Source organism: Tachypleus tridentatus, chromosome 6 (assembly GCF_004210375.1).
Source record: "Tachypleus tridentatus isolate NWPU-2018 chromosome 6, ASM421037v1, whole genome shotgun sequence".
Classification (NCBI taxonomy): domain Eukaryota; kingdom Metazoa; phylum Arthropoda; class Merostomata; order Xiphosura; family Limulidae; genus Tachypleus; species Tachypleus tridentatus.
The window spans coordinates 143,512,947-143,529,787 of NC_134830.1; the positions used below are offsets into that span (position 1 = coordinate 143,512,947).

Below are 16,841 nucleotides of genomic sequence, written 5' to 3' on the forward strand. Positions count from 1 at the left end.
CACGAAGAAGAAAGAATTTTATGTCATTCTTCATTTCTTTGAATGTCAATTTGATATTTACAGATAAACAAACAGGAACAACTTTTTCCATTTTTATATCTATTTAATCTTACGTCTATTACATCAAGCAATAAAGATTTTTGAAAGACAGCGTTTAGATAAATGTTACCTGTTTCTCAATAAAATCCAAGAGCAGTCAAAAGCTGAACCTTATCTCCATCTTTCAGTCATTGGCTGAACCTTACTTCCGTCTATCAGTCATTAATTGAATCATACTTCTGTCTGTCAGTCATTAATTGAATCTTACTCCCGTCTGTCAGTCATTAACTGAACCCTACTTCCATCAGCCAGTCATTGGCTGAATCCCACTTTCTCTCAACTATCAGTGTCTTTGAAAGAAGCCGAATAAGACAAAGTTGTTACGAACAGAAACCACAGAGTCAACCTTCGAAATATTGTTTTTCTGTGGTACTACGATGCTTTCCAACCACTTTGTGTTTAATATTAATTATTATAAAGGAACTTTATTTCTATTAGACATTATAAATAACTTTACATGTTGAATAATTTTCTTTGAACTGTTTTCGTCTTCTCTCCAGTTTTGGAAACGTCATTCTGAGCTATCTGCTGAGTTCTTCTAATGAATTAGAAACATCTGACCTCGTGATGAATTTTACTGAATCTTATACATCCTCACCAAAACAAGATGTTTCGGATTCCATTCTGAGTTTTCAGAGTTCGATACGTCGTCTCCAAAAATCAGACATTTTGGATTTTGTAATGATTTTTCTGAGTCCGTTACGTCGTCACCGAAAGTAGAAATGAAGCAGAAGCAGTCCGCAATAAATTCTTCAAAATGTTAATCGAGTAATTTGGTTTATTTTTGAAATTCGCGCAAAGCTACGCCAAGGCTATCTGCGCTCACTGTCCTTAATTTAGCGGTGGAAGATTAGAGGGAAGCCAGATAGTCATCACCACCCACTGTCAGCTGTTGGGCTATTCTTTTACTAACGAATAGTGGGATTGATCGTCACATTATAACGCTCCCACGGCTGAAAGGGCGAGCATGTTTGGTGCGACAGGGACTCGAACCAGTGACTGTTGGATTATGAGTCGAGTGCCTTAACCACCTGTCCATACCGAGCCCGAGACATGAAGTGTTTGATATTTTGATAATAAGGTAAGAAAAAACAACAACAACAAAATACTTTTATATTCCAGGTAATCAATTATAAAATGACTTTAACCAACATTTAGCCTTCATCAGGGTTAGTAGATATAAATTTATTAACAAAATGAGGAAATTTCCATCCAGTATACGCTACAAGTTTTGGAAGACAGCATATAATCCTTATTAAGGAACTTCAAAGCTTGATTTAACTTGAACAGTAAATAAAATCAAATCAAATCTGAATATTGAAATGTAGGATTATTGGTAGGACTAGAGCAATCTGTTCGTAAAATAATCTTCAGTTGTTTGCCCTCTGTATTGTCCCATCAGACAAGATCGAACACTCTTGCTTGAAGTGTGTGTACGTTTACCAGAAACGAAAGTTCCAGCAACACTAGTGTCTCTGACAGAAGAACCACTGACAAGAAACCTTAATTCTAATAAATAAGAGATTTGCGATAGTATTAATGTCATACTCTGATATTTGAACAAGAAATGAAGCAAAGTGAAAACGGATTCAACATAGAACAAAGCCAAAAAAATCCCATATTTTGTGTTCATGTGTACTTTATAGCTGTATTGAAATTTCATGTGCAAGGGAATTCAACCTGTTTTACTATATAGTTATCGCCAGGATTACATAATAATAGGACATAACAGTGTACTATCGTTTGATTTTGTTGTTTTTAATTAGAGGTTTGAGTTTAAATAAGGGCTTTGAATTACTTGGAAGAAAGGGATATAACTTTCTTTTGCTTTCATAAACATAGATTGATAAAAGTGTTAAAACTTATTTAAAACCATAATTACGACTAAGACTTGGTGAAAATAGGGAATAACACTTCTCTTTTTTGTATGTATTTATAAGGGATTAGGCTCGGCGTAGCTGGGTGGTTAGGGCTTTCGATTCGCCATGTGAAGGTCGCGGGTTCGAATCCACGTTCCCATAAACATGCTCGCTATTTCAGCACTATTCATTGGTAAATTAGTAGCCCAATAGTTTGCGGCGAGTGGTGACGACTAGGTATCTTCCCTTTGGTCTTACACTGTTAAATTAGGGAAGGCTAATGCAAGGAAACCCTTGCGCGAAATTACAAAGAAACAAACAAACAAACCATAAGGGATCGAAATAATGGTTTCGAATATCAAACACAGTTACTGTCAGGAGTAGCAATTATTTAACCATTATATCCGTATATGGATTGAAATAAAATAACTGTTTTCAAGATTAATAGGGAATAATACTTTGTCTTTTTTGTATTCATAAGTACTGATTTAATGCTTGAAAGAAACACTTCATGTACTTTACAGCCAGCCAATCACAGACTTCGTGTAACCTGGAACTTTGAAACTGTCCTTGTAAGAATAATTAGAAAACAAAAGAATATCAATTATCATAGGATAAAGCTCGTGCTTGTGGTAAATTTCTAGCTGGAATAAACTTGTATGTAGAAGATCTTCAACTAAAAATATGCATTTCTTCATTTAAAACCCAACACTGTTGGGAGACTAGTTCTCTTAATATCCTAACAAACATTAAGAAAACTTAAACAATTTTTTCTCTTGTAAGTTTCTCTAAAAACTAATACTTTAGCAATTTGTTTAAAGAAATATACAGCTATAAGTTTAGTCGATGACCTAACAGGTCACTCTTTTAATGGCTGGGTAAATGTTGTTACTCTACAAACACTTGTTTACTACCGAACATGTGTTTGTTATGATACGCATTGTGTATATGCCACAATTGTTGATTATTTGATGACGTATTTATGCATAATGGTAGGGGTTGTTTAAATATTAACAAGACTTTAACGAGACACGTGTGCCTTATGATACATGTTGTTTAATAGCTAATATTTGTTTTGCGGTGAACGTGTACACTATGAAGTACATTAATGTGTGATGGTACACGCTGTTAGAATATTCACCGATAACATTCACTTAACTTTTAATTATTTAATATTATTTATCGGCCTGCAGCAGATATTCGATAAATTTTGAACTAATACTGTGTTTTTGTTTCGTACACAAATACTGATTCTTGACGTCTTTGAACAATTTTTTCTTTCATTCATTCACTATGCTCTCCTTTGTAAGAACTCTTCACTAGAGGCCGCTGTTAAACCGTGTTTATTACAAATGACGTTAGCAGCAGACGATAGAATCAGTACGAATCCTTTCTGGAACTGTGTTGATGGGGTATTTGTTGTCGGTAGCTCTTGTACGGGCAGAAAAAAACGCATTTTTCGCTTGCGCGAAGTTGTCACCAAGTTTAAAGTCAGAATAATCTTAAACCTAGTTTTGTCTAATGTTCTAACAAATAACCGCTACAATATCAGTTTTTTTTTTCCCTAGAAGATCGCGAACACCCAAGATGGTAAGTATAAAAAGCATTAGTAATGGTAGTTAGGTTTAGTTTTGACGTCGTAAATTTTAATAATATTCTGTCTTCAAGTTCAAAATATTTATTTTTACTGAAGTTAAAAACACATGTTAGTGTTGTGATGAGCTGTAAAAGCCACAGTTTGTTTGAAAGCTTAAAGCTATCCATGCAAAATATTGGTAACAATAAAAATAGCACAAAATAGAAAATACCAGAATTAATAAATAACCATGACAACTATGTTAACAACGTTGGTCTGTGAATAAACTGACTAATGAAACTGTGATTTTGTCTGACAAAAAGAAGAAAAAAACTGATGTATTTCTAAAAAGCTTTACTTAAACACGAGTTTGCTAATCAGGTAAATCTTTATTTGTTTAGGGTATGCGCACACAGTTACAGAACAAGGAATAGCTATGCCAACCGCCCCTAATTTTGAACTAAATAGACTAGAGGGAAGACCACTGATCTTTATGCTAGAAAGTTTTTTAACGAGGTACATGTTTATTTGTTTATGGTATTCTCACAAAGCTGCACAAGAAGGAATACCTATGCCAGCCGTCCCTAATTAAGAACTAAATAGACTAGAGGAAAGACAGCTGGCCGACAGTACTCACCTCTAACTACTGGGCTACATTAATCGATGAATGGGATTTGACTGTTACGCACGGTTGAAAATTGTTGACCATGATCTACAGTTAACTATAGTCACACTCATTATGACCGAGAAAGAGTTATGTCTTTGTGCACCCAGAGAGTGAAATATATTAGTGGTTTCTTCAAAGGCTTAATCTAGTTCACATCATAACAATTGTTGTTCACGCAGTGTGATAATATAAACAGCAACTCAACCACTATTGTGTCTTTCGTATCCAACCTGGCTCCATTAGCTGTGGTATTAGACGAAACGCTTCGCTTGTTTTATTTTTGAATTTCGCGCAAAACTACGAAAGGGCTATCTGCGCTAGCCGTTCTTAATTTAGCATTGAAAATTTAAGGGAAGGCAGCTAGTTATCACCAACCACTGCCAACTCTTGGACTACTCTTTTACCAACGAATAATGGGATTGACTGTAATATTATAATGCCCCCACGGCTGAAAGGGCGAGTATGTTTGGTGCGGTGGGGATTCGAACCCGCGACCCTCGGATTACGAGTCGAACGCCTTAACCCACCAGGCCATGCCGGGCCTTTTCAGTAGATAAAAAGTTTGATAACCCCAAAACAACATAATGGGCTGTACACCATAGATATCGAAACAATGTTTATAGCGTCGTAAGCAACTGAGATGTTAGATAAAAAGAAAACATATTTTCTACAGCAGCAAATGGTTATAACTCCAAAACGTAGCCTTCGTTTTCCAATTAACAAAAATGTTGGGGAAACTGTTATTATTACTTCCCCGGCATGGCCATACTGTTAGGGTAAGATCGACTCGTAATCTGCAGGTTCGAATTTCCGTTCACCAAACATTCTCACCCTTTCAGCCGTGGGGCGTTATAATGTTACGGCCAAACCCCCTCCCTATTCATCGGTAAAAGTATAATCCAAGAATTGGTGGTGAGTGGTGATGACTAGCTGCCTTCTCTCTAGCCTTACACTGCAAAATTAGGGACGATTAGCGCAGATAGCCCTCGTGTAACTTTGCACGAAATTAAAAAACAAACAACAATCTTGTGAATAACTTCTAAGAACTAATGATCGAAAGTAAAGAAAACTGTATAACAATATGTTACCCACATACTATTTTACATAATTTGGGTTTTGTACAACGTCTTTCTTTGGAAGTGTTTAAATATGAATCTGATTTATTTATTGTTAGGCGTAAAGCTTGTTTGTTTGTTTTTGAATTTCGCACAAAGCTACTCGAGGGCTATCTGTGCTAGCCGTCCCTAATTTAGCAGTGTAAGACTAGAGGGAAGGCAGCTAGTCATAACTACCCACCGCCAACTCTTGGGCTACTCTTTTACCAACGAATAGTGGGATTGACCGTAACATTATAACGCCTCCATGGCTGAAAGGGCGAGCATGTTTGGTGTGACGGGGATGCGAACCCGTGACCCTCACATTACGAGTCGCACGCCTTAACACGCTTGGCCAGGCGTAAAGCCTAATGAGCTATCTGCACTGTGCTCATCACCTGTATCGAAACCACGATTTTAGGGTTATAATTCTTCACAGTGCCTGCTGAAAAACTGGGAGTCGTATTAATTTAAATTTGTATAATAAGAAAAAAATATACACGTTTGTATTAGTTATTATTTTTTTAAAATAACATTTCCTAGTCACTCTAATTGTTTGTCTTATGAAATAGTTTAATTAAAGTGGTTGGTTAAATTGTTTACTAATATACGTAGGTCGCTTTCTTTGATTCGAAGTTCTTAGTAACTAATAATTGACTTTAAAAATAAGTTTTTTCAGTTTATTTTTGCGAGGTGTACAATAAGCTATCTGCTCTCTTTCTACCACGGGGAATCGAACCTCGGATCTTATCGCTGACCCGCTGGGAGACATATATTTTCTGGAGCACAGTATTAAATAAGATTTTCATTGAAATGAAACTGCGCTTAACAAAAAAACAACAATGGCGCTTTCGCATCTTTGTTTTATTTTTAACATTCGATAAACACTCGCATCTATGAACATATATATAAAATATATTTTATTGTGTGACGTTTACATAAAAATGCCCCCTGCTAGTACAGTGGTATGTCTCCGGATTTACAACGCTACAATCAGGGGTTCGATTATCCTCGGTGGTCTCAGCAGATAGCCCGAAGTGGCTTTGCTATAAGAAGAAACCCACACAAACACATTATATTGAAACTCTAATCTGATCCACCACTTGGAAAAGTGGTAAACAGTAGGAAATTTCTATCTAAATTAAGTTACACTTATGATGATTTTATGGGAATTCGTGTTTTATAGTCTTGACTTTCTTTTCGAAACTACTGCAATGAAGATATCTTGTGACTAAGATTAAAAATATTTTAGCAGATTCGCTTTTTTATCTTGTAACACTAAACTTTCTTTAAAATGAAATTTCGGAAAATGTTGATTTTCTCGCTTAATCTCTAATTTTGGTCATCATCTTCTGGAAAGTTCATATACTTTATTAATTAAATTGGAAAAAAATGTATTAATTACAAATTTTCAAACTTTATCCATTGCTTTCCGTCACTTCCCAGAAAAAGTGATTTAATAAACGTATACGTGTACAACTAGTGAAAGTAGAAAATGTCTTAATTTTTAAAACAGAATAATAGTGTGGTTGGTTTCATAAACATCCACTAGTTTAACTTTATTAAACAATTTATAAGAGGTAAACTATAACTTATGTAGGTTTATTGACAATATATAGAATTATTTATACAGAAGAGCCAGACGGGAATTTTCTTAAGGAATAAGCCATGTAATAAAATGAAATTAGCTGAACGTAACATAATGTTTACCGATAAGGGACCTGTTGGTCCATCATGGCTGTCCCATCTGCTAAGCTAAACTAAAACTATTGAATAAATATATTAATTTTTTAAGCCAGCCATTATCATTCATATATCTACCAAGCGTTCTCTTAAATTTACTCAAATTTACCGTGTCCACAACATCCGACGGCAACTCATTCAATAGCCCAACAATCCTATTTGAAAAATAAGTGTTTTAGCTGAAGACGGCTGAACAAAAGGAGACACTTTCTGTAATAATAACTATTAAGTAAACTGTCATGAATCCCAACTATAAATATTGCTTGGTGATATTTATATGGCACTGACGTCTCTTCGTGTAATTTTTTTTTCCATATGTTGTTTTCTCTATCACGTGCCATTGGTAACTTTTCGGAATAACAACGGTAAAATTCGGGGCTCAATTCTCTGAGGTGAACGTAAATTTAAGTTAAAACAAAACAATCTATTTTCCAATATATCACGCCAGGACGTTAAAAGAATATGTGAACATACGAAATGTCAGGAAGGCTAGTCAGGCCTCTCGAAAACTGTTGCAGTTGAAATCAAAGAATATACGATATCTTAATATCGAACGAAATTAAGTAGAAGGGTTTGTTTGATATTAACCACAAAGCTACATAAACGGCTATCTGTACTCTGCCCACAACGGGTATATATTTATTTGTTTATTTTTGAATTTCGCGCAAAGTTACACGAGTGCTATCTGTGCTAGCCATCCCTAATTTAACAGTTTAAGACTAGAGGGAAGGCAGTTAGTCATCACCACCCACCGCCAACTCCTGGGCTACTCTTTTACCAACGAATAGTGGAATTGACCGCATATTATAACGCCTCCACGGCTGAAAGGGCGAACGTGTTTGGTAAGATGGGGATCCGAATCCGTGACCCTCGGATTACGAATCGAGTGCCTTAACCACCTGGCCATGAAGGGCCAAGGGTATCAAAACTTGGACTCTAGCGTTGTAAGTCCATAGATGTGCTGCTGTGTCACTGAGAATCATGAGGAAGGAAGGCGCGTAGGAACTCGCATTAGTATGAAGTACTTGGAACAAGTAAATTGGACATGGTTTCTGATGAAACTTAACATAGCGACAAAATGTAGACGAATTTCAATCATTTCCTACCACGACTCTAAGACAAACCTTATTATGCTACAACATGAATACGAGGTTATTTCTATCCAACCACGTGTTAGAATAAATGTTCATTAGGTGTTCTAGCTGTTGTTATCTGCATGAGGATAAGACTGGTTTGGTAATAGTTTCTGACTGTTCCGCACGAAGCTAAGTATTTGTACAGAGATATTTTGTAGATTAAAAGTTGAAGAAACGAATCGTTTACAAGTGGATCGAGTTGTTTGTTAGTTGAAAGCTGTTCCATCTAGTTTTATCTCTTTTTCAGGGACATTTATCGGTTTGTTTGTCTTTCCAAACATTTCTCGCATTTTTATCACAAATAGTTTCATTTTGTTTGTTCGTTTTCCTGCCTCTTTGTGGCTCAGCGCTAAGCTATCGAGCTTTTAATACGAATAACAACAACATAAAAGCAGGTTTCGATACTCGTGGTGAGTAACAGCACGTATCATCCAATGTGGAACTTTGTCTTTAAAAAGCAAATAAACATTTATTTTTTTCCCTATCTGAATGAATAAGTTATTTATACCTAATACTATATATTAGACCTGACTTTGTTATAACTACATTTTTTTCTCTCTGGAATTTGCGTATGCCAGTGCGTCTGCTGTAAGTTTATGGCTTTAAAACGCTACAAAAAAACAACAACAAACAAACCAGTAGTTTGATTCCAAGCAATGGATACAGTAGATAGCCCAATGTGGTTTTACACTGAAACACACAAACTGGAATTTCCAAAAACAACAACAACAAAACCACCTTGTCTTTAAACGGAATTGAATACAACTACGTCTCAGAATACTTCGAAAAGTTTAGATTACGAATTTAACATTTATTTTTTATATGTTTAGCTATAATTTTATTTATTTATTCATCTTGGATTTCGTTCCAAATTTACCCGTCTTTCTTTTTTCAGGAAAGAGAAAGGTTAGTTTGGTTGACACGCTTGAATAAAGAGATATTCAGACTCTCCGATATTTTCCACACGTCAGCAAAGAGTTTCGAAGAAGTAGAACTAGGATGTAGCCATGTCTAAGAACTTTTCTTTGTCCCTCTCTTTGGTGAGATGAGCATAATTGTTACAGTCATGATATGTTGGCTTCTCTTCGTTCCCATACCAACCTGGACATTGGTTGCCCTGGTAACAGTTATACTATTCTCAGCTTTCATAGAGATGCTACGACCCTGCGGTGCAGCTCCAACAATGTACTATAAAGATTCTGCTTTCTCACGTTTTCTATTGAAGAATATCCCTCGGCTAAGCATTCCTTATAAGCCGCCATGTTGGGCTAAAAATCCAAATATTCAAACGCTCGTGAAAACTTATATGATAGATCAGGGCGAGACAAGATTCGAGCGTCATTTTCTCCAGCTGAAGGACCGTGGAGTAGTAGCCTTGGATTGGGCATTAGCACAAGGGTCAACCTCTATAATGAGAAAATCTCGTCCAGTGGTCATTTTGCTGCCAGACTTGATGACAGACGCTCGAAATCTTAGGTATGCGTGCCAAACAGCCTTACGACAAGGATTTCGACCAATGGTTTTTAATCGTCGGGGTCACGGCAATAGCCCATTGACCACTCCCAAATTGCAATCTTACGGCGATCCCTCTGACTTACGCCAAGTGGTCAAGTATATCCGGAGCAAACTTCCGAACGCTCGTGTGACAGCTATCGGATATGGTGCCGGCTCTGACCTTCTTTTGGCTTATCTGGGAGAGTTTGGTTCATCAGCGTATCTAGCGGCCGGAGTAGCTGTTTCACCTCTGTTTGACCCCGAACGTCTTTACACCGGATCCATGCCGCAACCATATGAAATTCTTGGTCTCTTAGCCAGTAAGCGGTTGGTGGCTTGTCACGGAGAAGGTTTGAAAAAGACGGTCGACGTCCAACAAGCATTGAGTTGCCATAAATTAGCAGACCTAGAACGACATGTCTACTGGAAGATGGCTGGCTGCGATAACTCTGAGCAATACTGGGAGAAAAACGCCCCCTTGCGGGATGCTGATGATATCTCCACACCAGTTTTGTGCATCACCAGTCAGGATGACCCTTTGGTAGTGGATGACGCGATCCCATACGACGTGTTTCAGGTCTATCCCCAAATGTTATTGGTCACTACGAATTACGGTGGTCACTGTGGGTTTTTGGAATGGGGTCCAGACGGTCTGCGCTCTTGGGCTGATTTAATAGCATTGGATTTCTTGGAGTCTGTCCTAGAATTCTCTACGAAAGAGGAACGTAGAATGAAGTCAGCGACAAGATAGAACTCAACAGACGACCTTCGGCTTCTACTTGTCTTCAAAGCCATGAAAAACAACTTTTGTAGACTTCACTAGAAATCTTAATCTGTCACAGTTTAAGGAACCTCATGTGATGTTTAGAAAAGATGTATTACTTTTTGTTAGTTAAAGTGTGTTCAGTGTCTGAATATTATAAGTAATATTCTAAAGTTGAGGTCTGTGTCTGGTGTTATTGTGAGTTGCATATTTACAGAAAGTTCGGTTAATGTTTGACGTTATTAGAAATTATGTATTTACAGAAGGTACGGTCAATTTTGGTGTTATTATGAGCTATATATTTAAAGGTACGGTCAGTGTTTGATGTTATTATGAGTTATATATTTAAAGGTTTGGTCAGTGTTTGGGCCATCATTCTTGCTGGGAAAGGCTATACTTTTCAGTGAATGCGATCCTGTAACTTTCAGTATTGTGTTGCGGAGGTGATACATAGTATTAAAAATACGTTTTTCTTTGTGTTAAATTTTAATTGTTCACTCATTAATAAGTGAGTTAAGAAATCGTTAAATCAGGTCCATATTTAAGAACGAAATGGACGATACTTTAAAATCACTGTGCGCATGCTCTGTTTCTGTATTTTGTATGCTGTAAAGCACCAGAATGTTTGTATTTACTACTTACCACATGTCGTATGAGCAAGCGAGCAAACTACGACAATAATCGAATTTCGACGAATGTCACGCGCGGCCGTATAAGTACAAATTAAAACAAGTAACAACGGCTTTCAGCAGAGAGAAAGGGTACGAACGTTTTGAACAGTATCGAACCGTAATCGCGTAATTGTGACGACTCAGTTTTAATATAAAAACACCACGTAAGTAACGTCTCATATCAGTTGGATAGATTAATAACAACAGTTCCACAAAATAGAAGTATAAAGCGATACATTTAAAGACACACGTGTTTAGAACAATAACCTTACTCATCATAGGCTAGTCACGCATACAGCTGTTTTCGGTAAATAGGAAGTTATTTTTGTATTCAATAGAAAGTTTAACCAACTGGGTTGATGCTGAAACATACAAAAACCAGGGTGTGCATTTCTTGCGTGTGATTGCATAAGTAGTAAAAAATTGTATTTTAATATTCTTAAATAGATAAAACATGTCAAAGATAATTTTAAAAGTTCCGAATAAGTGGCGACATCTAAAGTATCGTGGGTAAAAAAATAAAATAAAAAACGGTAAATTTGAGAGAAAGGATCCACCAAAAATAAAACGCTAAGAATTTAAATTAAGCACTTTAGTAGTACAAATTATGTTCTCAAAATTTAAGACATCAACATTTGAAGAATGTTAAAAATATTTTACAGTTGTTTGTGTTTGTTATCAAGCGGAAAGCCACACAATGCTTTATCTGGGCTATGTTTCCTTTAGGGGATTCAACCCCAGATTTTAGCATCGTTAGATCACAAGTGTACCGTTGATTCCCCATTTTTAAAATATTAATAATCGAAGTTCCAAAAAATGTAAAGACACAATAAGTATCATAAATAAATACAAAATACTATACTTTAAAGCGCTTTAAAAAACACACGAAAATCTCACCCTAGTCGTATTTCACAATTTCAGATGAGGATTTAGGAGTTTTGAATGTCAGTCTTATTGTAACATTTCAGTAAATTTTAAATTGAAATAAATGAAAAATTCTGACATATATTTACACGAACCTCTACAGTAATTGATCAGTAGGTTCGAAGGATTATAACGATAAAATTCGGAGTTCGAGTTCAGTAGTGGGTACAGCGCAGAAATATCATGGTTTAGCAGTAAGTCTGAACGCTTATAACGGTAAGATAGGGGTTCGATTTCAGAAATGCGCTTAAAACCAACCAAACAAATTTTAACAACCATAGAAACAAATTTAAAAAACATACTGTATTTAAATATATATGTTAAAACGGCTGGTTTGGGCTGAGAAAATTTTTTTGTAATTTTAAATACAATGTTTTTGATAAATTATAGCCTTAAATGAATTAGTCCTACACCGTCGAATAACTGCATTTTACTAACCGCTTTAAACAAATATAATTTTAGGGTTATTGTTATTGCATTTGAATATGATACTTTTACGTAAGTCGGCTAATGTCACTTATCAAGAGTAAACACGAGTTGGTGGAATGCCCCCCACTAGTACAGCGGTATGTCTCCGGATTTACAACGCTAAAATCAGGGGTTCGATTCCCCTGGGTGGGCTGAGCAGATAGCCCTTTGTGGCTTTGCTATATGAAAAACACACACAAACACAGGACTCTCAACATTTGAACGCATTATGTGAAACGTCAATAGAAACCCAGAATTTATAATTTAGCAAAATATGACATAGTGTTGGCGAAGGGTTTGTTCAGATGTCGCTGTTGTTGTAGATCAAAGGGACATCGTTTGCTACTCGCACTGCTGAGAAATCGAACGTCGGGTTTTAACAATACGAATCCGCAAATTTACTTCTGACTCACCAAGTGGATGAACGAGCATTTTTACCGAAGATTCAAATCCTCCAAATTAGTTTTTGCCTTTATTTTGTGGAACCAAGTTAAGTGAAATGTAGTTCATTATAATTTTATAAAAAACGGGAAAACTACGTGGTTAAAATATTTTAGAATTAATGACGTTATAAATTTAAGATACAAATAACATTTCTTTTTCTCAAACTTTTACGGGTAGTGTGGGGTAATGACTGAATTTCATGGGAGGTTCTGTACACTCGATCCAATCAGTAAGATTACTGTGTTTACTGGGAATTTTTAGTCTGCGCTTCATCTTATAAGCATGTGGATTAAATGGCTAATTACGCGGTGTTTAGAAGTAAGTTATAGTCGACCCTATATTTTAAAACTTCTCACCAGAAGAAAGATAGCAGCACCCGCCGTCACAAGGGCTTTACCGCATTATTTGAACCAAATAATTGGGCTGAGGGTTCTTTCATAATGTGCTAATAGCTGAAAAAGTTGAGCGTGTTCAGTACGTCTCGAATCTTGAGTCCTTCGACCAAAATTAGCTTGACACATTAAATGCCCTTTCCTTGTAAAGCTCAGCGAACACATGTGTTGATAGTTTGTATAATATAGCTGTTGTTTGTATTTCTCCGTGTATATATATTGTTAAACATAGAGAATACACAATGTAATATGAAGAATGTGAGTTTATAAATCCAATTATAAGGAGAATTTGTTTTCTGTAACATCAGATCTTCTGATATGAAACTAACCATCAGAAATATTTTGTTCCTACCATTTCTTTTGCCTTCAGGAATTACACGCTAGTTTCTTGAAATATACACGTGTTATACAGATAGAAAAGAAAAATGTAGAACAAAAAGTGATCGTATTACGTACAGTTAATTATGTAGCTAAACACAATGATTTACACTTTTTGAAAACTGCATGTGATTAGGGTAAATCGATAAGATTTGTATATGTTTTCAGACCAACTTATAGCTCAGACCTGGTAACGTCGCTTTCTCTTTTGCATTCCAGAAGCTGGAAGCAGTGTTATTTTCAGTCAACAATGCCAAAATTTGGCGTATTAACTGTAGCATTGTTGTAATACCACCAGTATGTTTGGAATAACATTGTAACATTAATGTAATACCATCAGTATATCTGGATCCACATTGTAACATTGTTCTAATACCACCACAATGTCTGGATCGACATTGTAACATTGTTCTAATACTACCACAATGTCTGGATCGACATTGTAACATTGTTGTAATACCACCACAATGTCTAGATTAACACTGTAACATTGTTTTAATACCATCAGTATGTTTGGATCGACATTGTTACATTGTTATAATACCACCACGATGACTGTATCGACATTGTAACATTGTTGTAATCCCATCAGTATGTCTGGGTCGACATTGTAATATTAATGTAATGCCATTGTAATATTGTTCTAATATCATCGGTATGTCTGGAACAATATTGTAACATTGTTGTAATATTACTAGTATGTCTGGTTTGTTTATGCATTTCGCGCAAAACTACACGAGGGCTATCTGCGCTAGCCATCCCTAATTTAGCAGTGCAAGACTAGAGGGAAGGCAACTAGTCATCACCACCCACCGCCAACTCTTGGGCTACTCTTTTACCAACGAATAGTGGAATTGATCGTAACATTATAACGCCTCCACGGGTGAAAGGGCTAGCATGTTTGGTGTGACGGGGATTCCAACCCGCAATCCTCGGATTACTAGTCGAATGCTTCAACCATTAGGCCATGCCGGGCTATTATATATGGAGCGACATGGTAACATTGTTGTAATACCACCACTATGTCTGGAACAGCATTGTAACATTGTTGTAATACCACTAGTATGTCTGGGGCGAAATTGTAACATTGTTGTAAAACTACCAGTATGTCTGGAGTGATATTGTGAGATTGTTGTAATACCACCAGTATGTCTGGAGTGACATTGTTGTAATACTACTAGTATGTCTGGAACGACATTGTAGCATTGTTGTAATACCACCACTATATTTGGATCGACATTGTAACATTCTTGTAGTACCATCAGTGTGTTATAATGTTACAATACCATTATTTCAATATTTTGGTTATTAAAATGTTTTGGTGTTATCTAAATAGACATTTATAACAATTATGTATGAAGAAACATAGGACAGCAACGTGTCGAAACATCAGTTTAATTTTAGTCTTGTCTTATGTTACTTTGGTATATTAATTATTTGAGATTCTAATGCTAAAAAGGAGGAAACAGAGGTAAAGTTGTTTTTTGTTTTGGAATTTCGCACAAAGCTACTCGAGGGCTATCTGTGCTAGCCGTCCCTAATTTAGCAGTGTAAGACTAGAGGGAAGGCAGCTAGTCATCACCACCCACCGCCAACTCTTGGGCTACTCTTTTACCAACGAATAGTGGGATTGACCATTACATTATACACCCCCACGGCTGGGAGGGCGAGCATGTTTAGCGCGACACGGGCGCGAACCCGCGACCCTCGGATTACGAGCCGCACGCCTTACGCGCTAGGCCATGCCAGGCCGAGTTGTTTTGAAATAGTACTTCATGTGTGCTGTCTTCATTCACTCGACGTAATTCTTGAACTAATATATCCATAACATGTTGATCATCTGAAACTTGAAAAACACATGACCAAAAGTAAACGGTTCTATTAAATTACTCTGTTTTATTTCTTTAAATCTATTTACTGTTAATAAACGTTTGCAATATGTCAGCTTACAATTTATCCCAAGAAACAATTAGATCGATTAATAAAGAAATTCACAGAAGTGCTATTTTACAGACTGCTGTATGACGGTTGAAAAAATATGGCGGGAAATTACGTGATATTTTTTGAAACAATACAGCGCGGAATGAATTAGTACAATACTGGGTGAGATGACTGGCAACTTTCACTGCTAGTAGTTAGGCGGCACCAGCGAGGCTATTTGTTTCTGTGGTATTACCTTCTTAGTAATATTAATAATTAATTTTAGATTTATAACGCTAAAGTTCTGTGCAGCTTAAAGTTATGTATAGATTGGTTGGATGTTTAGGAATGTTAATAAATATTTTCCATAAAGTTTTTTGTGTGTGCGTTTTTTTTCTCTTATAACAAAACCATAGCTATCTGCTATGTCCACCGAGGGGAATCGAAGCCCTGATTTTAGCGTTGTAAATCCGTAGACTTACTGTTGTCCCAGCGGGGGGCTCTTCGTAAATAAAAACGTTGTTTTTGGTTTTTAATTTTTATTTAGCGATTTAAAAATTCCCTGAAACTAGGTTTTTCTTTATCATATGGAAACAAAATTTTGAAAGAATTGTTCTAACTTCTGGATCATAGAGATTTTTGAGGAAAACCACCAGACATCTGTAGCACTGGCCTAGGCTTAATCTCAGTATGGTTTAATCAATGAAAACTGTTCTGATGAAAGAAAACAAACTAGAATGGAATAAGAAAATCAGTGTAATAAGTAAACCTTTCTGAAAAATACCAAAGGACTCAAACTATATCGTAGTTAGTTGTTAAGCACAAAATTATATAATGGGTTATTTGTGCTGTGCTCATCACAGGAATCGAAACCAGGTTTTTATTATTGTAACCCTCCAGACGTAACTGTGTTAATAAACAACTATTACCCTTAAAGGTCGCTTGGAGGGATCACCTGTTTTAACTACTATACAGTCAGTCAGTCAGTGGACACTAAAATAACGTTTAACGTTGTAATTTGTACTGCCATAAGGTCAGTAAAACGTGAGCATACCATGAATCTCGAGGAGACTTATGCACTCTGTATGATACAACAAAGCATGACATACGAACTTCAAAAGCAAGAAATAAATACATTTAACAGTCTTAATTTTCGTTTTATTTACTCTTGAAAAAGAACACTTTCGGGGACTGTGAAAGCATATTTAGCATC

General features: G+C 36.2%; 1 protein-coding gene across 1 annotated transcript; it reads left to right on the forward strand.

The window, feature by feature from the left end:
* Positions 1-3,343: 3,343 nt before the first annotated feature.
* LOC143253924 (protein ABHD15-like) lies at positions 3,344-16,002 on the forward strand. The gene is made up of 2 exons (XM_076508523.1): positions 3,344-3,548; positions 9,070-16,002. The coding sequence occupies exon 2, from the start codon at positions 9,220-9,222 to the stop codon at positions 10,417-10,419; it is 1,200 nt and encodes a 399-aa protein (XP_076364638.1). The 5' UTR covers positions 3,344-3,548; positions 9,070-9,219; the 3' UTR covers positions 10,420-16,002.
* The last annotated feature ends 839 nt before the right edge of the window (positions 16,003-16,841 follow it).